General features: G+C 33.8%; 2 protein-coding genes across 7 annotated transcripts in view; one reads left to right on the top strand and one right to left on the bottom strand.

Annotated features, from left to right (window-relative positions):
* Positions 1-12,854, top strand: part of Nwk (nervous wreck) — a 30,851-nt gene extending 17,997 nt beyond the window's left edge. For 4 of the 5 annotated variants that reach the window (XM_064220357.1, XM_026633970.2, XM_026633977.2 and 1 more), the window contains 14 exons: positions 3,953-4,089; positions 4,726-4,879; positions 4,963-5,190; positions 5,261-5,446; positions 5,520-5,756; positions 5,837-5,984; positions 6,060-6,223; positions 6,300-6,449; positions 6,526-6,807; positions 6,881-6,994; positions 7,154-7,262; positions 8,194-8,397; positions 8,728-8,762; positions 9,971-12,854. In XM_064220357.1, coding sequence (XP_064076427.1) covers positions 3,953-4,089; positions 4,726-4,879; positions 4,963-5,190; positions 5,261-5,446; positions 5,520-5,756; positions 5,837-5,984; positions 6,060-6,223; positions 6,300-6,449; positions 6,526-6,807; positions 6,881-6,994; positions 7,154-7,262; positions 8,194-8,397; positions 8,728-8,762; positions 9,971-10,462 — 2,640 coding nt within the window. In that variant the 3' untranslated portion in view covers positions 10,463-12,854. The remainder of the gene's footprint in view (positions 1-3,952; positions 4,090-4,725; positions 4,880-4,962; positions 5,191-5,260; positions 5,447-5,519; positions 5,757-5,836; positions 5,985-6,059; positions 6,224-6,299; positions 6,450-6,525; positions 6,808-6,880; positions 6,995-7,153; positions 7,263-8,193; positions 8,398-8,727; positions 8,763-9,970) is intronic. The other variant, XM_026633985.2, reaches the window with a different exon arrangement.
* Positions 12,855-14,711: 1,857 nt separating this feature from the next.
* LOC113396165 (atypical kinase COQ8B, mitochondrial) lies at positions 14,712-21,629 on the bottom strand. 2 transcript variants are annotated; one of them, XM_026634003.2, is made up of 9 exons: positions 21,463-21,629; positions 20,501-20,805; positions 20,190-20,406; positions 19,870-20,079; positions 19,635-19,750; positions 17,600-17,762; positions 16,979-17,181; positions 15,640-15,792; positions 14,712-15,380 (listed from the first exon to the last, which is right to left on the bottom strand). In XM_026634003.2, exons 2-9 carry the CDS (start codon positions 20,792-20,794, stop codon positions 15,093-15,095), a joined length of 1,644 nt encoding a protein of 547 aa, XP_026489788.1. In that variant the 5' UTR covers positions 20,795-20,805; positions 21,463-21,629; the 3' UTR covers positions 14,712-15,092. The 2 variants fall into 2 exon arrangements, with proteins under 2 accessions (XP_026489788.1, XP_026489781.2); XM_026633996.2 differs by having other exon boundaries at positions 20,501-21,076; positions 21,463-21,621.
* Positions 21,630-21,942: the final 313 nt, after the last annotated feature.

The following is a 21,942-nucleotide window of genomic DNA, read 5'->3' as shown; positions in this document are numbered from 1 at the left end:
GTATCGTGTCAATAGTATCTAATTGATACCTACGTCATTTGAATATAGTGTCGAATGATTAATAGTGATCTATATAAAATAAATGCCAGAAATCACCTTAAAATAAATTATAGACCGAAAAAAGTTTTGATTCTTTTTCGAATTATATACCAAGATATATTTTTAACGCCTTTTGGTACATAAAATATGTGTATGGATGCAAAACTATTTTAAATTAGTAAATCAATTTGAAAATGATACGTTAGATATTAATATCGGAGCTGGCGAGCATTTCAGTATATGATTGATTGCTTATGTGTCATAGGTATAGAGATAAAAGTACAGATCGATACGAATCGATTTAGGCCAGTTGGTTAAGGGTCTACATTGTTACGTTTTTGAGTCACAGTGTTTTAAGTTTGTAAAAATCAAAAAGACCACTAAATTTCAAAATCATCCAGATAGTGAGACATTCAGAAGTCTGCTTCATGTAATTGCATGGTTGTAGACGCAATAAACATACCTTCAAGAGACAAGCTTGATGACTGCTAAGTGTACTCTACAAATACTTTATTTTAAATCATAATTTCGAACTCAAATTTTATTTATTATTTTATAAGATAGTCACAAATATCTAAATATACAGAGTTGACAAAAGAGAAAAAAAAAGTGGTATCTCATTTACTGGTGAACTGGTCCTGAGAAATACAAGCGAAGAAAAATCAGCGGGTGTTTTTTTGTGAAATATTGTGATTGCTTAAAATTTCCTAAAAAGTGCGAACTAATTTTCAAAGTGTTGAATTATCAATGAACTTACCTTTTATACATAAAAGTCCCTGTACAACATAAATTTAAATTTTGTAACAGGGCAGTTTTAATGCTTTCTGGGATCCTGTTGTAAAATCGTATACATCATCGTAATGACACTTTATTCTGCAGGACCAATATCCTATGGATAGTGGTCAATCATGTTTGTATCTATTTATTCTAAAAAATACATACATTGATAACCGACAGTGAACATATTGTGTTTTAAGTGAAGCTTTAACTTGAAGTTAGCTTTCTTTTTGAACTAAGTTATAATTTTCGCGAATATCTCGAGCGAAGCAGGCTTTGTGGGATTTTTATCCACTAAAACCACTGCGACGGCCGTCTTTGACACGGATCGGAGATGCTGAGGGATCGAGTTGATATAATGCATCCACAGGTCATTCCCGTGCTGTGCTCAGGTCCCCTCGTTGGGGGAAGGTGATATTACCCCCCAACCTTCCGCACTTCTCGCTCGCGCGTACTGTAACACAAGGCCATACCGGCTGCCACCCTCCTCATGGCTGTCATAAATAAGACTAGCGAGGCCCGTAACTCACGCATCCACAACTGGGTTACGCCAGTTTCTGCTCCGCCGTCTACTTTTGGACCATTACGGTCTCACAGAAGAAGGCTACGATTCGCCGCGCCGCCGCCCAGTGGAATTATGCCGACACTATTGGTCGCAGGGAGCATTTTCGTCCAATCTTGCGGCCCAGTATCGGTCCTCTACGCATTCCACGCGAGGCAAAGTCAAAAGTCAAATGTCAAAAGCGTATGCTGAGACGTGACCCCTCCCGCGTCACAGTACTGACACATCATCGATGCTTCGTATCCGATCTTACATATCAATTCTCCAAAGCAAAGCAACCATAACCGGTCATTACCTGCGTAAATCAAATGTAATTCGTCGCTTTCGTGGTGGCGCGCTTTCGCCAGCCTTTTTAAGGCAGTGTCAACGAGTGATAACTAGTGTCAGCGTCGAAATTATGCTTTACAAAAGACATATAGGATCTGATAAAATATGGATAAAGCATACAATACAAAATATATATAGGGTTTCAAATATTTTACACGAGGAATTCAATTTTTATTATAGCATCAAAACTTCCTTATGTCAAAGCGCGTAGAAAATCTCTTTGTCTAGCTTTTTGTGATGGGAGTGCATTTTGCTTTGACACATGAATCCCAATTATATTGAGAGCATTATTCCTGTTCGTAAAGAATTTTACACACAGATAAGGAAATATGCAAAGTTATTATATTTAAATTAATATTTTATTATAAAAATATATAGAATTACTTGCAAAAATTACTCAGGAATTAATTTGAATGAACTAATAATTATATAATTTGTTTCTTTATATTTATTTGCTGTCGATGCCAGTAAAATAAAAACCGGCCAAATGCGAGTCAGACTCGCGCACGAAGGGTTCCGTACCATTATTATTTTTGTTTATTTTTAAATTTTATTATTTACTATTAAAGTAAATATACAATTTTTTTTTTTGAATATTTTAAATGCCACCAATGCCCATACCAATATCGAGCAAAATAGGCAAAAAAAAGAACCCCTAAAAATGACATTCACTCTAACCAAACAAAAAGTTTAAATTTACAATCTGAATTATCTTGAAGTAACTTAACTTTTAAAAAACGAAATTTTATTCAATACTAGCTGAAGCCATTATATGTTGTAATACCGTTTTTATATTTATACAAATATTATAAATGAGCAAGTAACTATGTCTGTCCGTCTGATACACACAAAAAAAATTCTTGCTTTTTCCAGCTAGGATATTATACATATGTTTTTATATATCTTCTTGAATTACTTTATTGATGAAAACCGTATTAAACAAGGCCATCATTGAATCAAATATGAAGCAAGGGCTGGAAGTTTTTTTTGAACAAAAAGTGTAATGTGCCTTACAATATGTTTAGAAGATAAGGCAAGATTCTTTATTTGCTGGTATTGTGTTGCGTACATAAAGATAGAGATAGCGGGCATGAACATTTTATAAAAACATCATGTTTTAAACATTGTTAAATGTAAAATACAATTAAAACTGTGAATTAATTAATAGGTTGATTTAAATCTATTAATATAATCAACAAAAATATATAATTATATATCTGTCAAAATATTTAACAAAATAACAATAAAACATATTTTTTTTATTTCTTCTACCATTTAGAAACAATTTTCTTATAGCCAGGCTTAAGTTTAGTTTTAAATAAACGTTGCGGTAATTTTCTTAAATTCTTAGGAATCTGAATACTTTAACAATCTTATGACCATATCTATTTCTATCATGAAGAGCACTTTTACAGCTTTCGACTTTTAATATCGACTTTCGTCACTAGCCTTTTGATAAATATGTTGATTGTTTCTTACAAATATGGCAATTTCGAAAATATACATAGCAGTCAACATATCTATCTAACGCCAAGGAACGTTACTTTTAAGCCTAGCACCTAACCACTAACTCATAAATGCGAACAAAGCCACATCGACATTTAGTATATAATATACAGATAATAGATATACTATAGCTATGTGTCATGTATATATAAGTATTATATAATAGAGTGTTTACTTCAAATTCATTGCTTCATAATTTCTCCGATAAATAAGTGATTATAACTTATTTATCGGTGGTCGACGTTGAGACTACCACCAACTTGAAGAAGAAAACGTCCTGATTTAAGAAGAACAGGTGAAAGAAACTCAGCTTTGTTTTGACAATATTCATGAACGTTTCAATATTTAAATTATTTTCAAATGTGTATTATTATACATTTTATGCAGTTTTTACTTCGACTACCAAGATATAAGTTTAATGCTTAATTATTAAACTTATTTCTCGATAGGTGAAGTAAATGCTACCACCATCTTGGAGAAGAAAACATCCTGATTTGAGAAGAACAGATGAAAGGAAATCAGCGCTTTTTTGACAATTTCATATTTTGGTCGTTATGTTTATATATCAAAGATATCGATCGTTTTATTCGAATTGTTCGTTTCTTGTTTACAAGTAACTTAATGCTCTTTTTACAGTGAAACCATTTACTTTTTTTATATATAGTGAGTTTGGCTAACATCGTATGTTTATACAATATTGAGTTATTCGGTTTTTTTTTATCTCTGATTTCTTTCCAATAGTGTACCGATTCGCTGGCACAAGCACATAAGGAGCTGCAGTTAACCGTTTTGGATGTGGATAAGACTAAAAAACTGTACTTCGACGAAGAGCACACTGCTCACGATGTCAGAGACAAGGCTAAGGACATCGAAGAAAAGTAAGTGTTATTTAATCATACTACAATATTTCGATAAATATATTAGACATATTTTAATGAAAATGGATATTTTTTTGGTTCTTTTAATTTTTCACTTAAAACTTTTTGTATAATCATGAAAAAGTTTGATTTTAACGAAGTTGTCGCAGAGAAAAAGAAATGTTCGATCCGCAAATTATCTTTTCACCAACTTTATCAAAATTGTATAAATAACTGTGACATGGAAAAATTACTATGATCGTTTTTCATTGTGGTATCAGCCAAAGGCGTTATGTCTTTTAAAGTCAGTATGATGTTATAAATATTAAACTGGTATCGAGCCACCGACGAAAGCAGCAGCATCTATATATTTTGTATTCCCTTCTAACGACATCTGTATATGATCCGTGGACGTTTAGACTGTTTCTGGACGCTGTATGCCCGATGGGCTTGCTATGTAATCTCTTTGAGCCGTCTTTTCAAATACTTTTTCGACGGTGTCACAGCTTACATGTTTTTCAGCTAGATATTTTTATATTTTTTTATCCGAGCATTCTTCGTCATCGATTTATGTATATGACGTAAAGGCGATATCAACAACTTTTTACTTCAAACACTTGAACTCTTCATAAAATATAGTATATATATTTGTAACAGATTAAAAAAGAAAAAAGGGTCGTTCTTTCAATCGATAACTTCATTGCAAAAGAATAGTGCAAAGGTATCATCTCGTCGAGACCAACTGGAAGAAAAGTCAACTGGTGCGAGAAATGATTACCTTCTTAGTATCGCCGCTGCGAATGCTCATCAAGTATGTTAATCTTTATAGATATATTCAGATATAAAAAGATATATTTTTATGGATATATTTAAAATACGTTTTATTTTATACAGAATCGATATTTCTTGGTCGAATTACAAACCTGCATGCAAAGCATGGAATCATCTGTATACGAGAAGGTTTCCGAATTCCTCACCCTGATGGGACGAACTGAACTACTTACTTGTTCAGCCACTCAACACTCATTCGGAAAAATCAGAGATCAAGCGCAACAGCTGACGCGTGAATACAATCTGCAATGTCTTTATTTATATTATCCAGTGCTGAAACAGCACATCCAGGTGCGTATTTTTTTCCTCGTTCTTGTTCTACTAAATATTGATTGTTTTACTAATTAATATTTTTCGTTAGTATGATTTTGAGCCATGTGATAACGATCCGATTGACGCCGTCACCATGGAGCACGAATCCGTAACTCAGACTCTTGCGCAAGAAGCTCGTAGATGGGCAACAAGAATCGTTAGAGAAACTGCTTTAGTCAGAGATGCTACGCGTAAACTAAATCTTTACCAAGCGATGCGGGATGCAGGGCAAAAGGTATTTTACATTAAGAAAAACTTCTTATTGTTTCTATTTACTCGAATACGATAATAATCAATTTAATAAATAGGTTGATCCCAATGATCCGAATGGTCCTGAGCTTGAAGTACGTCTGGATGAATTGAGGTCTAACATTCGACGATCGGAGACATCTAAAGCGAAGTATGAGGCTAGGCTGGAATGCCTGCGCAGCAGTGGTGCCGCTGTAGATGAGTGGCTAAAAGAAATTGATTTGCTTGCTGTACAAGAAACTTTACCACGCAGTAGCAGTCTACTTAGTGTCCGTACCGATGCCTCAGGTGCAGCTGTAAGTTCTAGTCCAAATTATGGTATTACATTTGTTCAAATGACAATGTTTTTAATTAACTTAATAATATGTGTACCCAGGATCAACCAAGTTCAGACTCATTCTATGATAGTGATAACACCGAAGGAGAGGCACCGACTACTTCCGCCGTGGCTAGTACTTCTGGAGGACATCAGCGTACCACATCTGGTTCACAAAATGAAGATGAACAGGATGAAGACGTAGACGGTATTTAAAAAAAGTCACAAACTAAAATAAAATAAGTTATTTACTACTAGTTAACATGTGCTTTCTTTTTTATAGCTGCATTAGAAGAAGAGCGTATGCGTATTGAACAACTGACTGTTGGTTGGGATGATCCTACTCAGGTGAATTGGGGTGAAACAGAAGCTGAATCTACTCCTCCACAAACTGCAGAACCACCGGCTCCTTCGTTGTACAAGTGTACTGCTTTGTATTCTTACACTGTAAGTTGATTATTAACAAATATTTAAGTTAAGATCTCAGCAAAGCGGTTTTTAATTATTGCCTGTCTGCTTTAAGGCTCAAAATCCTGATGAGTTGTCAATTATTGAGAACGAACAACTGGAGGTAGTTGGTGAAGGAGATGGTGATGGTTGGCTTCGGGCACGTAACTATCGTGGCGAAGAAGGATATGTGCCTCACAACTATCTTGATGTTGACCGAGAACAGGTTGATATTTTTTTATAAATACTTCATATTTTTTCAGAAAAAAATAAATATATTAAAGTGAATATTAATATTTTAGCCAACTAGTGCCCCGGGTTTGGTTACGCAAATATCTTTCTCGTCTGTGGACTATACAGTTGAAGGAGAAGATGCTGATGTTGTACAATCTCCTGATCAAATATCAGTAATATCTGCACCAGTTGCTAAGCCTGAGGAACCTAAAGTAGAACCGAAAGCTGAAGAACCTCCAAAAGTGGAGCCCGAAGTAAAACCAGAATCATTGCCAACACTTGGATATTGTTTCTCATTATACGATTATGACGCTGAAGCTTCAGACGAATTAAATCTCGAAGAAGGACAGGTATAAAGAATCGAGTATGGGCATTATTAAATCACGATATCTGTAACAAAACTAATGATATTTATTTGCCTAGATAATCCGCATCGTTTCACGGGATGCCCATGGCGTAGACGATGGTTGGTGGCGTGGTGAAGCTAATGGAGTGATTGGTAACTTCCCATCGCTGATAGTTGAAGAATGTGATGAGGTACGCCATATAAGATTGTCATAAAATTCTTCAGTAACTATTTCTTCTAAAATGTTTATAAAATTCAGATTGCCTAGCTTGAAATAGTGAATATAGTAAAATAAACTTTCTTGAAATTTTATGAAAATTTGGCAAATAATAAAATCTTGTCAAATTTAGAATGGAGAACCGCTTAGTGGCGTTGATGATGATTGGACTCCACCGGACTCAGCTCCACCTGTGTTCGCTTCCCCGCCTGAATCACCTTCTGCTGGATTTAACGAAGAAAGTAAGTGAAAATTACTATGTACATATTTTAAAACTTTTTACATTTCATTTTTCTTTCCTTCTTTGCACTATTTTTTTCGTACCTTGGCAACTTCATGCGCTTAACAAGAAATGTTAGGCATAAAATTGTAACGTCAAACATCTTTGTGAGGTCATAAGTGAAGTTGTCTGAGTGCGGATTTTATATGCTGGTGTCTTGTTACGCAGTTAATCGTATTTGTTTGTAATGTAAAGAAAAATAGTCGCCATAAAATCGCGGTTCATCACACGATAGACAGCTTTTGGCTGATTGGGTTATTGGTTGTGGTTTTCATTCCCAATTAGCATGGTAATAACATTTTGTTAACTTGAACGTATGGCACGTTTATAATCATATCTAGATTTTGTTAGGTAATAAGTTAACCGCTACCTATTCTAGGTCCATCCAACATCGGCATAAATGCATGAAAATTTGCACGCTCATTATAGCTAAACGAAAATTTGTATTTAGGATATTTGCGTTAATAGAGTTTTTCGAGTATGAACTACATAATTAAAAGATAGAAAAATACAGGTCGTATGATTTTTCAAAAAATATCCTCGCACCTCTTGTTCTTATACGGTTGAACTTTTAACATTTCAAAATTTACGGATTTTCACGCAAGAGTACACAGTCACAGCAATATTAAATAATTTTTGAAATTACAATAAAACGTCAGCTTAAATATATTTCTAACTAATGTACATCTTCTTCGTCTTGCCTGAGCCTGAGCCTTTACGCCCTAACCAACTAAATACGTGAAACTCGTTCGTAAGTTATTACTTCTCTGCTATAGCTTAAATACTATAGCTTTTCTTGTCTTTTTGACAAAATGTTTCGCACACTTTGAGATATATATCCTTGAGCAAATCCGATCGTTGAATTATTTGCCGCTATCCTTGGACGCTGCCAGTGATCTTCAATGAGAACAACAATACTAAGAGTGCTGCTCCTCCTGCGGACCCGCCACCACCTCCACCGGCCGACATGGGTGACTCCATGGACAGCCAACCCGACTTCAGCTTTAACCTAGAACTTAGTAGGAACCAACATGAACAATATGATACACAATTCGTTGCCCCACAACCTTCGGTCGCCCCACCCATCACCATTGTTGGTAAGTAAACTTAAAAAAATAATGATTTTCGCGATAAAAGTTAGACAAATTTTAAACTTTATTGTAATTAATAATAAACGAATGTACTCTTAGTACTGTCTCGCAAATTTTGTATAAGGCAAAACAAGAAAAATAAAAATTAATTAAAGGTTTTTGCTGTTCTTTAAGAGGAATCGATTAAGTTAATCGAACTGTTGAAATCGAATTCTTATTTGAATCTGTATAATTAATTGAAAACATACGTAAAATCCAATCATAAGACTACTGATATAACAGATAAATAATATATCGTTATGCATTAATTTTGTACGAATTTTTTTCATGCTACAGTCGATGAGGTTGTCACTGAAATATTTGAGGAGGAGGTTTGGCTTTTAATTACAACACTATTACATCGTTATTATGTCTAGGTTGGCTTTGTTATGGCTCCTTGCCAGAAAGTGACAGAAAAGCTTGTAGATGCCTCTAATATAATGAGACTTTATCTTTGTTATAAAGCGATCGGGCACAAAGTCTCTAATTATTAATTTTTCTGAATGAAAATTATTTTCGAGTTCAAGTCATAGAAAAAAAAAATTAAATATATAAATAAGATAAATAAAGCGAATAATAACAAGTTGAGAACCGCAAAACCCCATTGGATAAAACACGCGGGTTCAAAGCTATTCATCTGTTTAAATGCTTTAGTAATTTATATCACGCTTGAATCTAAAGGAAAACATCGTGAGCAAAGCTGTACGTGACAGATGCGAGTTCTGCCCACGCGCCGGAGCAGCGTCATGGAATAAGCTCGAACCATTCTCTTTCCGGACTAATTACCATTTCTTAGATCATTTAATATTATCATGCATTTACAATGTAAGTATTTTACACGTAATGCGGGAAGATAACAACCTCTATCCATGATTGGCAGAACATTGGCAATTAGAGAAATATCAATATTTATTAGAACAGCTACTTATAGAGAAGTCATATAACATAAGTCATACGCCAATAAAGTCGACATATCTCCGTTCTCCAGGTGCTATTTATACGTTAATTAAAGATATTTGTGGCCGATCGTGAGGTAAAGGTCAGTTTTAAGCAGTTGAGCTTTGCTTTCGCTATGGGCAGTTTGGGTAGCAGTGCTTGTGTGTATATGGAAAATTGTTTACGAAATAAGTCTGTTAGTTGTGTATATCTTAAATATGTACTACGTGTTTTAACGTGTGAAAAAGATAATAAATATTTTTATCTCTATATTCAATAGATATGCACATCTATCTGTTTTTATTATAATCATTAGCTAAACTGTATATTTACGTAGCGTCCGACATAACTCAAAATCATATTATCATCAGCATGTCGGTTATATGCATGAAGTTCCACTAGAAGTAATTTATTGAAATTGTATACGACAAGAATCTAAAGCTCAATTTCAATTGGAAGATTTAAAAAAGAAGTATATAGACAATAAATACTGATGTTAAGGAAATTTCCAAAAAAACTAACATCCAAAATCCTCAAAGTTCTGTAAAACTTTACACACATAATTATTTGAAACTTCTTTTAATACAAATATCATCATTTTCAGGAGGTGGAGGAGTTGCCTCCTGCACCACAGCCGAAACCTGCGTCACCACAAGTTGAAATCACAAGCGAGGATTGTGGGCTCGGCGTAGCACAAATTGTAATCACGGCCGCTACACCTATGATAGAAGAACCCGAACAACCCTTTCCCCCGCAGGAGTCCCACCCCGAACCCGAACCCGATGTGCAGCCCGACTCACAGCCAGAGGAACCGGAACGTGTAGAAGACAATGATGACGAAGAATCATCTCTCTCCGAACAGACTGCTGTCTGTTTACGCGATTCTGAAGAGGGACATGCTGACTCTGCACCGCACCCAGCCTCAAGTTCGACGGCTTCTGAGGGTGAGTCGACGGGAGCATCTGTAGCTTCGGGCCCCCCTACCGCCCCTCAATCCCCCCCTGCGGCTCCTCGTGCCGGTCGGGCTTCTATCCCTGACGAACTTGAGCCAGCACAACTAGCGAGGCTCACCGATCTTAAAGAATCCAATGCCTAGGCCTATTGCTTTGACTGAAAAAAAAAAAATCTAACTAGAAACCATGCCTTCGTAGATTTCTCTTTTGATTTATTTATGACATTTGGTCTGTATTCGTTTCCTATGTTTAATAATTTATTTCATGATAGATAATATTGTTTAAGGCACTATTTCTTTTCATGAACTGACCGTTTCTCAATAAATAATTCTTAAAGAAGAGCTCATGTTACAATGAAATAAAAATATGTTTTCAATGTTTTCTTTTTAATTTTTAAGGAAGCTAGTTCTAATTGTTAAAATATATTTATATTTTATTCAATACCTCATTTATCTTAAATAGAAATATTACTTTTATTGTTTATTGTTTACAATAATGATTACATAACTTATAAAGTTCTATTGCACGCCCCACAACCCACAACGCGCAAGCGTGTGTACTTTCTCTCGATATTGTCATATAAACTACAATTACATATTGGTCTATTGATAGAATATTTAAACTTTTTTTGATAAAGTTTTAATAACATACTTACACCTAATAAATTATGCACATAATTATGTAACATATACCTACTAACTATATACATAAGTCAATTGTTAGTTGAAGATATAAAATGAAGATGTAATAGTTGTTTCTTTATATCATATCTCAAAAACACTGCTTGAATTGGATACAAATATTTTTTTTATTAATAAAGCATTAATGTGGTTTGAGAAGCGGTCACGTAACTAAATGTAGAACTCTTGTATATATTTAGCTAATAATGTACCTATATTCATACTAACAGTAAGCTGACGCATCATCTAGGTCATTTGGATAGAAAATTGAGTAGGTTTTCGTGTTGGTCGAGTATGATTGGTTATACCCCAAAAACAATTTACCCCAATAATTTCAACTGAGTACAAAATATATCAACCTTACTTAAATAAAATGGTATGGCGTCACATATTGAATGGACGTCTAAGAAGTAATCGTTAAAAATTGAAAATGTATAAAATGCTTTTTAAGTGTTATTTGTAATTGAACTAATAAAATAAGATGCGTAAATTTATCGGCAGGGTCATCTTAAATGTGACTATGGTATAAAATAAATTGGCCTAAATAATTATTTTTTTAAAAGCGTGGAGCCTCGCTTTATAATTTAATTACAATATGCATTGACTACCACCGACTTGTTGATTATAGATTTGCCAGGGTTCGAATAAAGCTGGACATAGTAAAGTTTCGGTCCTGCAAGTTAATGTTTAAGTTATGATTGTAACATTTAACCTGACACAATAATTGAAATGTTTGTGGTAGAATTCAATTTAAAGCATTACGCATGTTTTACAATTCAATTTTGAAGGAAAAAATACTTTAAATTTTCTGGTAAATTATCAAGAAAGCTAGGTTTTAAAAATATTCGTTGGGTACTGGGGTGTCCAACCTTTTTATTAGCATTAATTTTGTTGGTCTGTCTGGTTATTTAGTTTTAGAACCTGGCAACACAAGTATATATAAATATAATGCGTTGAGATATCTGTAAATTGTTATTAAGTTTACATTTTACCGTTTAAGCCACATTTGTTCAGGCTGTTTAGCTGCTGAAATAGTAAATGCAGTTAAAGCTGTAAGCTTAGGCAGCAGGGATTACTTCTCATTAAAAAAATTAATCGTTTTGTCAACAATGTTTATAAAATCTCTTTGGAACAAAACATTGTTTTAGTTTTTTTCCCTACATAACAATGATCTATAGTCCGTATATCGAATAGTAGATGGTTTTTTCAAATAGATTTTAAGGGAAGTGTATGAATGTTATAAAATACATCAATTATGAGAAGTTGTTTTGTAACCGATACTTACACACTTAACCATTTTATTATATTAGATTAATGTTAGTTGTTACTTATACAAAATATGTTTAAATTAGTGCATATTAGCCACAATTAGGTAAAAACCTGTTCGTCGTACCAAAAAATGTTTCATTAAATAATTTTAATTAATATTATGATCGATATGATTGTAAAGTCATCTTCGAAATAAAGGCTTTTTGTTAATTATTTTTAAATATTACATTGATATATACATTTCTGTTATTGTATGTAATCTACATTATAAGGAAATTCATCCTTTGCTCTATATAAACATTTGGCTTTGTTACAATGTTCCACTGCGTATATAATTATGTATTGTCTTGATATGTTTTGACAGAGGACGATGTATTCTGTAGACAATTTCATTAAAATTGTAACTCAAAAATACTGTTAATAAAATACAATCATGTTGTTTGTAATAAATTAACATTGAATACGTATATAATATAGATTAAGTGTTGCATTTCTTTAGAGATACCAAATAAATCAAATTAGATCACTATAGCCTAAGTACTGGAAACGCTACTGAATGAATTTAAATATATTTAAATATTCATGCTATTGTTTTTTATTGTATCTCAAACAAAGATTTCCTCATCATCCATCATCATCCTTTTCTAAGATTTTATCAACTAGAACATGTAAATTACAGAATCTTTGTTATATGTTTTCATTTCTTAAGAGAAGGTAAATAGATAGATATTGAACTACGATAAAATCATATCAGTATGATTACTGATACGGATACCGATGTATCCGTTTCGTTTAAAATGAGAAAATACATCGTATTATTATCAGATTAAGGCTCTAGCCTTGATTATGAATTGAGACTTAATATTATAAAGGAGATTATTTTTAACATAATTTATAAATCAGAAGAAAAAAGTAGATTTTAATCGAAACTTTTTTTTAATAAATTTTTGAAGTTGCAATTTTGACTTATTTTGAAAAAATATAAAAAACGTGATAACTCAAAAATGGTTCACTTTTGCATCATGCATATGGGGGTTAAAATTATCGCAAATAGTCACCCCTATCACCTCCTAACGGGAATACGTCGAATTACCAATAACCCTGTATATATAAGGTACTACTACAATATAATATATTACTACAGAACCCCCCGGTATAAACCCTACTCTAACAAAACCTTCTTACTGTCAAATATAATACCTACTAACCAATCGAAGACAAATGAATCAATCGATTAACAAAACTAGCAATTACTAGAAATCATTCAAAAATATACATTGTGCCATATTTTTACACTAATGCGGCACAAAATCAGTATTTTTGATTGAAAATGAGCTTTTATTACCGCACAAAAAGATTTACAGTTACATATTACTCTTATAATGCATTTTAGGATTGGTCATTAGGTATTCGGTATTAAAGTATCCTATGTCGTTGGAGTTCAAGCTTGTTTCATATCAATTTCATCAAATTCGGTTCAGTGGGTTGTCCGTGTAAGAGCAACAGACAGAACTTTAAGGACAAGTTACTTTCTCATCTATAACCATGAATGAATGCAATTACTATGTAATGAATTCCTCCTCCACACTTCTGGGCTATAGCCTTCTACTCCATTTTGAGAAGATTTGAAGCCTACTCAATCACGTTGCTCCAATGTGAGTTTGTGGATACATAACTGGAAAATTTTCATGCGATACATGCAGATTTACGTTTTCCCTCGCAGAGTTCGAAGTGAACAAGGGATTCAAATTAAACACAAAGTTAAGAGTTCCGAATACAATCGCACACTATCGCTCGTTTCTCGAGTATTGAATTATGTAGTTAGTATGGCGGAACACCTAACTTCAGGCCGGCTGAATTTAAAAAATGTTTATTTCTAGTCGTAGCTGAAGTAAAACTTTCTCAATGAAGAGTATTGAATCATTTACCCCATTAACATTAATCATTTGCAAATGAATAATCTTATTAACTCCAGACAGTTGTGGAAACAATAAAACAATTAGAAATATTTAAAGACAATTGAAATAATTTATTTCCAAAATAATTTATAACGTAAGAGGTAGATTAGCTTACAAGTAAAATATCAACAAAAAAAGTTTTTAAAAATTCGTTAGCCAGTATTCTATGTTACATAAGTTATATCCCGCTAGTGTATAGCGTGTATAGCCCGCAGGTTTATCAATCGTACTTACAATTTACATATTTTTTTAATTAGGTAAATAGTCAATGGGACTTTAGCCCGACAACAATTCTTAATATTATATTTTTCAATGATCGGACTAAGTAATAAAATTATGTATTAGAAATAGTTTTAATGTTACAATTTTTTTTTTTATTTCCAACTCATGTTTCTATTAATCAACAACTTCAATATATATTTCATAGACCACCAATATAATATATAGTTAGTATATTCTAATATATTATACAACTTCAAAATATAGCTATTCGGGTAGCTAGAAATATAAACATTAATAATTTATAAACTTTGAGGACAAAGTTTTCACAAGAATATTTAATTTAATAATTTTTATAAGAAGTTATTGTATACTTGTGTTAGTTACATGTTTACGAGAAGTTACATCACACCCCCTGTGGCCTTTGGAGAAAATGGTCACAAGTCCGTTCATCACAACGTAACTTCCCGCACTGATTCATAAAGATACAGGGAGGGGAAGGGCTACATCGATTACGTATAAAAATCGTTAAAAATATTAAAAATCTCAAACGAAGCCATTTCACGTACATCCTCGCCTTAATATGAACATGTACTATGCATTGTTAAATTATCATATAATATGCGAACTAATGACGTAAATAAGGATTAGTTAGTTGCGTTCGCTTTATACTGACGATATATGTCCTGGAACATGTCGCGGCAGTTCATTTTCACTTTCAGCTTCGAACAGAGTAGGAAGACGCCAGAGAGTTTTCTGTGCAATGAATATATTTCCTCTGGCGGTGGACACAGCCTGTGGGTTAGGATTGTTGGTGCTATGGCCTGGATGCGTCTCGTTGTCTTCTGAGCGCCGAAGTCGAATTCACCAGATCCCTTGCTCGTAAAAATTTCCCCCATTATCAAGACTGTGTCGACGTGCGACTCTTCCATTACCTTATCGAAAAAGTTAATTAATAAATATTAATGTTTGAAAATTTAAACAGTTGAAATCGATTGAATATAGAGGTTGTACAAGAGACATAACATCTTAATTTCATCAAAGGGTTAGTGCATTTGCCAGTCTGCATACGTATTTCAAATGTTAACTCGTCGGAAATTTTCTATTACAATAATCATCACTGTGGGAAGTAAAGGAGACTGGGTCCCCAATAGAATCTAAGGAAAAAATATAAAATAAGGGAAAACGTTTTACCTTCGACTCATATCCGGTGAGGAACTTCATTTCACGAGACTTGTGCAAGATCGCTTCTCGGTCTTTCTCTGAAGCCGCTTTAATTATTTCAATGTACTGGTCCATGAACTCTTTGGAATATTCACGAGTTGCGCCGAAGTCCAACAAAATCACCTATTGCGAGTAAAAATATTACTTTTATGAACGAGTTCATTTTATCATAACAGAAAATATATAACAAAATTTAATTCTAAGAATGATACATTTATAAAATACTTTAAAGAAAAGGAGAAACAAACACAATTATATTACATGAAATAAAGACTAATTTTGTCAGCTGTGGCTAATGTGTACGGAAAAAAACGGACACTTATCCTTCGCTCGACTCCGATCCGATCGGACGGCAAGCCTGCACCTCGTTACCACCAGATTTATAAGCAACTAGACCAACGACTATAAGAGCAATATCGAATAACATACGACAGGAAGCGAGATGCGGCACTAATTAGAAAGGAATTAAATTACGATCAAACGCAAAGGATGGTTACCAGCTTCTATTATATTAAAAAGGTTTACTTTGAAGCGGACTGACGTTCGTAATTACATTTCCCTGTCGGTATACGTACACATAACAATTTCCTTACTCTTTATTATATCGGCATATGATAATAATCACGATATATATTAATAAGCAAATCGAATGATAAAAACAATGGATTCAAACCTAATAGACTCAAATATAATTATACTAATAATATTATTCCAAGACTGGTGCACACATAGATTTATAATGGTTGAAGCGTACGTTCTTAGACAAGTCTACGAAGACATATACACACCAGTAAATTGATTAAGTACCCCCGTCTCAATCCATAAATAGACAGTCAGAGAAAGAATCTCTACGAGATCAAGGAAATCGCAACGGATCTAACCTTCACAATACATGAGACACTGGGCAAGATTACGGGATATCCATCCTCATAAAATATACGACGAGAAAGATAGTTTGCATGATAACGTATTCCACGCATTGGTTGCAATACCACGTGACACCGACGACAGCGAAGAGCTGTTTTGGTAAACTCGTGAAGAGTACCCAGAAGACGATTCACAATGCAGATGGTTTTATTATAGACACGCTGGCCGAATACCATCCCGACCAGCTTTATCGATCTCGCTGGAAAAACGCATTCACACGTTTCCCCCATTGAGTTATGTGGGACCCGGCAGCGCGGAATGGGTCTGAATGCCCCCTACAAAACCATTCCGGGGGAATGACGGGATCGCTTGCGCATGCTACCGTGACGTCCAGGCCAGCCTAGGAATCTGGAATATATATAAATAAAAAAAATTAACTTACTTGTTTTGTATTCGTGTTATAGAAAAAGTTCGCCCAGTTCGGATCTGTCTGCATGCAGCGCAGTATGAACATTTCTCTCAAGCAAAGCTGCATTATTTTGTAAGCGATGTCGTATCGCACCTCGTAATCCGCATCGAACAACTTGTCGAGCGGCGTCCCGTCGATCAGTTCGGTCGTTATCACTTCTTGAGCGCAGAGTTCATCTAACATAACATAAGTTCTTATAAATATTAAACAAAGGTTGCAATTAGACAAAAAAAAATCAAATATGTTGTTATTTTACACTAGTAAATTCTATAAAAAAAAAACAAATCTAGCGCTGTGGAAGCAAAGGATCGTGTTTAATAAATAATATATTTTTAATTACTAAAAGCAAGCGCTTGTTTCTGATACAACATCATTCACTCACTGCTTAACATAGATCAACTTTAATTACTTTATTCTAGTTTCTTATACAAACAATATATGTTTAAATTACAAGTAATCATAATTTAATAAGTTTAGTTATGTAAGCTCTTGGATTACAGGATAAATATTTTAATTCGTGATTATATTATTAAAAAATTCAATGATTTTAAATAACACGACCTCTAGAACTGACCGTAACACTATCGACGTTACCTATAACCGACGGTATGTAGTACTCAGGATAGGGTGCTAGAAGCTGCTTGAACTTCTTCGTACATTTTGCTTCACGTACGTAGTCCACCTCCCAAGACAACTCCTTCTTAGCGACCTCGACTATATTGTCGATGAACAGACCTTTAGGAAACACGTTCCATACCTAAAGGAGTGACACGTTAAAATTAAATACTGTATACATAAAACATAATCAGCCTGTAAATTTCCCACTGCTGGGCTAAGGCCTCCTCTCCCGTTGAGGAGAAGGTATGGAGCATATTCCACCACGCTGCTCCAATGCGGGTTAGTGGAATACACATATGGCAGAATTTCGTTGAAATTAGACACATGCAGGTTTCCTCACGATGTTTTCCTTCACCGCCGAGCACGAGATGAATTATAAACACAAATTAAGCACATGAAAATTCAGTGGTGCCTGCCTGGGTTTGAACCCGAAATCATCGGTTAAGATGCACGCGTTCTAACCACTGGGCCCTCTCGGCAAATACTGTATAATTGTCACTTATGTTTCCTTGGTCTTGTTTAGTTTTTAATTAAACTAAATACTGATTATTACTACTTCTACTCTTAACACAGCCGTCTAGTGTACTGTCAAATATATATACTTACAAATTATTCAATGAGATTCAGATTCATTACCATTGTTATATTCCTAACAAATAGATTTCGTTTTCTGGCCTAATATAAGTACCCACACTTATTGTAGGAAAATTCTTATAAAAAACGTATTTAATATATATTATATATTGCACATAAAACACGCAAAATGTAACGCACAGACGAGTATTTTCATTTTGCACAAACACGAACGATCTTTTCTGCACTTCCTAAAGTTGGCCGATAGAGAATACTTCTAGCATTAAGCCTGTCATTAGTTCGAAACATATTTTGTGTTTATTAAATTTTATAGAATAAATTATAATCAATGTTTTATTTTTATACGACTCACCCTCCCATAGAATATAGTCACCGTTGCCCGGTCGATCATCGCATTATCAATACTAAAGTGCACTTAAACTGACCCCTATCTCCGGTCTCACTTGAGCCCAATGAAACAGATCGTTTTAGCTATAAGAGACAATATTCCAATCAAAAGCATTTCAACCGACACTTTCAATTTAAAGGTTTTTGTTATATAATAAATGAACTCCAACTTTACTTCGTGATAGAACTTTGTGTAACTTGCAACCCGGCTTGGTGGCAACCCACTCATTGTACCGCCAAGCAGCTCTGTTTAGTATTGTCATGTTCCAGTTTCAAGGTTGAGTGGGCACAAGGGTCATATCTTGTTGGTTCCCAAGGTTGGTGAAGCTATGGCGATGTGAGGTAGGATAGAATATTTCTTACAGTACCAAAGTCTATAAACGGTAATGCTAAGTAGCTACCAAGCTACCAAGCTACTTACCATCGGGTGGCCTGTTTGCCAGTTCGTTAACGTTATTAAATAAAAAATCCATATTTAAAAAAATCTAAATACTTTCGAATAGGTGAAACTCATATTTAAAAAAGGAATAAACACATTATAATTAATTATTTCAATTGTAAATTCATAATATATCTTTTATGAAAAATTGGACTGTGGTAGCGGGGCAGTAATATCTGCGCTCGGTCACGATATAGGTAGGGACAGTACAGTATTAAACCTTGTGAAAAATAAATATTTCCCCCCATATGAAAGCTCAAGTAAAATATAGTTATTTTACTCGACTTAAACAACCAACAATATTTTGTTTGCACAAGATAAGATTTATATGTATTTAGGCATATAAATTCAATAGTAAGTTACACAACTTATTTAGTATAAATAGTTTTTCCGCGCGCGTTAACCCGCAGTTAACATATCTAATTGTTTAGTTTTGTTAAATAGCTTAAAACTATCCTCGAGATTTTGACGATCAAAAACAATATTCTGCTAAAAGGAGATCTGATTTTCTAATAATAAATATACCATGATGCAATAACATAAAACGATGACTAACTGTTTCTATACATGGAATAATGAGGTCATACTTACTTTAAGAACGCCAACAAGGTTGTCTATATCGCTGTTAATGCCTTTCGCGACGCCGGGATACTGCACTTTAACAGCCACCTCTTGACCACTGTGAAGAACTGCTAAGTGCACTTGACCTAATTAATAAAAACAAATATTAAATCCTTCATCAGTATCCCAAACCATTTGAAAAAATGTGTTAAAATGCACCTAAACCAATAATATATTTGAATGCTATTGAACACAATATAGTTACCTATTGAGGCAGCAGCAAAAGGTTGCTCTTCAAAGTGCTGAATTAAATTGCGCCAGTTCTCCCCCAGCTGAGAGCTCATAACTCTGTCCACTTGCCATTTAGGCATGAAATCTGCTGATTGACGGACACGGTCAAATATTTTCTGGAGATCTGAAGGGATGACTGATTCATCTTGGATACTTAGTAGCTGACCCAGTTTAAGAGCAGCACCTATGAATGATAATTACCCAGTATTTCTCAATGAACAATATCTTCATACATGAACTCACATCACAAAACATTGACATTACAGTTTTCTTTTAACTAGAATTGAAACTTACCTCTGACTTTACACAATGTGTCTACAATTCTTTCTGCATTGGCAGGTGACAAGAATATATTCGAAGTTTCATCAGGTTTTCCAGTTACAGACTGTAAAGTGTTCCGAGCATACTGTGCCACTGTGCCTACACCGAGACCCGCAGCCAGGGAGCCAAAGGATATCATTCTACCAATACGAGAAGATGGCACCACACGTTCCTTTGAATTCTCACTTAGCTATGTAAATATAACAAAAAAATAAGTAATTTTTCACAACAATGCAAAACCACATTATTTTATTTCAATACATAGAAATAAGTAAAATACTTACTGAAACCTTTATTTTCTTTCTTGCAACCGGTTTAGGAGCAGAACTGGTAGAAGCTTTTAACGTCTGCGGTGTGGGTACATAGAATTGCTTTGTAACTGCATTATCATTAGCTGGTATTTTATCCAAAACATTGTCAGTTTGTATCTGATCTAATGGTTTAGCAAGTTCTTCAACCGGAGGCACATTAACAGTGGAGACAATTTTCTTTTGTGCTTGCTTTAAGCTCTCAAATGTTTCATTGAACTGTTTGTTTAGCATATCAATGTCTTCTTGCAATTTTGGATCCATGGCCATTGATGCATCTGCTACATTACCATTTGAATTTAAATTATTCATAGTGATGTATTGTTTAATACCCTGCACAACCACCTCAGCTCTTCCAAAAGCATCATTGAGTAAGTCTGGGTTAGGTTTGTAATTTATGAGTGGGTTAAGTGAGCAATTCTGGAGAGGTTGTTTTAGGCTAGAGTTATTCCAGATTAGTCTAGCACTTTCCTGTTGTAACTTTAATCCCGCATCTATTACATGGCGAATACCTCTGACTACACCCATCAAGTCATTAATATGTGACATTGCCTGAAAAATTATGAAAAGCTGTAGGTTTTATGTTCAGCATTAACCGAGTCTAAGCATGCATAAAAGATAGTCAAAAATGATTTGAATTTATTGAGTGATGACAGATTATTGTGCAATATTTAATGTTAATCTAAAGCATACGAGGCTAAAAATAAGAAATACTTCCTACTTCCTATTGCATAACATTTAAAATCTATAAAATAATTAGAGTAAATATATTATATATATATAATATATATTTCTTAAATATTTGCTTATATTTGAGAGTTTTAGTTATATAAATTAAATCTTCCTATACAGGTTATTAAAAATTAAACGTAATTTTACATGTTATTTTGTAATAGCTGTAGCCATATTAACATAATATAAATTTGTAAGTTACATACCAGATTGCTTTTCTAGTAAAAGTAAGTAAGACTAAATAAAATATCATATAAATAATTCGAAAAGCATAACAATCACACTATCGTTCTTAGTTTTACAAATTATGTTTATCAGTTTAACTTTATAATAAGCTCTAAGTACAAGATCGTAAAATTGAAAACTGAAAAATATTAAAGTAGACTACATCAATAGTTAACTGTCAAAATAAATGTCACTGTCATTTTATTTTTTTGGTACGTACAGGTTAACAATCCTAAAATTGCATGAAGCTTAGGAACTTTATACACTCTTTGTATGTAAGCAGGAGAACAAACAATATACGTTATATTCGTTTTATTTCTTTCTTACTAAAGAATAAAATTATACTCGTTTAAACATCATTTTTAATGATTTTGTATCACACTGATGAAATTTGATTACTTTGCTTATACACGGACATCTGCTGCATACGTCAAGAGCAGTCTTTTCTCTTATTGCGACCA

This window comes from Vanessa tameamea, chromosome Z, assembly GCF_037043105.1.
Source record: "Vanessa tameamea isolate UH-Manoa-2023 chromosome Z, ilVanTame1 primary haplotype, whole genome shotgun sequence".
NCBI lineage: Eukaryota > Metazoa > Arthropoda > Insecta > Lepidoptera > Nymphalidae > Vanessa > Vanessa tameamea.
Note: the sequence above shows the minus strand (reverse complement) of the source record. Positions and strands in the feature narration are given on the sequence as shown.

Coding starts and splice junctions, on each gene's coding strand:
- LOC113396165 (XM_026633996.2), bottom strand. CDS start 21,073: ATGTCACATATTAATGACTTGATGGGTGTAGTCAGAGGTATTCGCCAT. Junction 20,080..20,189: donor CACATTGTGTAAAGTCAGAG/GTAAGTTTCAAT, acceptor TATCATTCATAG/GTGCTGCTCTTAAACTGGGT. Junction 17,182..17,599: donor CTACATACCGTCGGTTATAG/GTAACGTCGATA, acceptor ATGTTATGTTAG/ATGAACTCTGCGCTCAAGAA.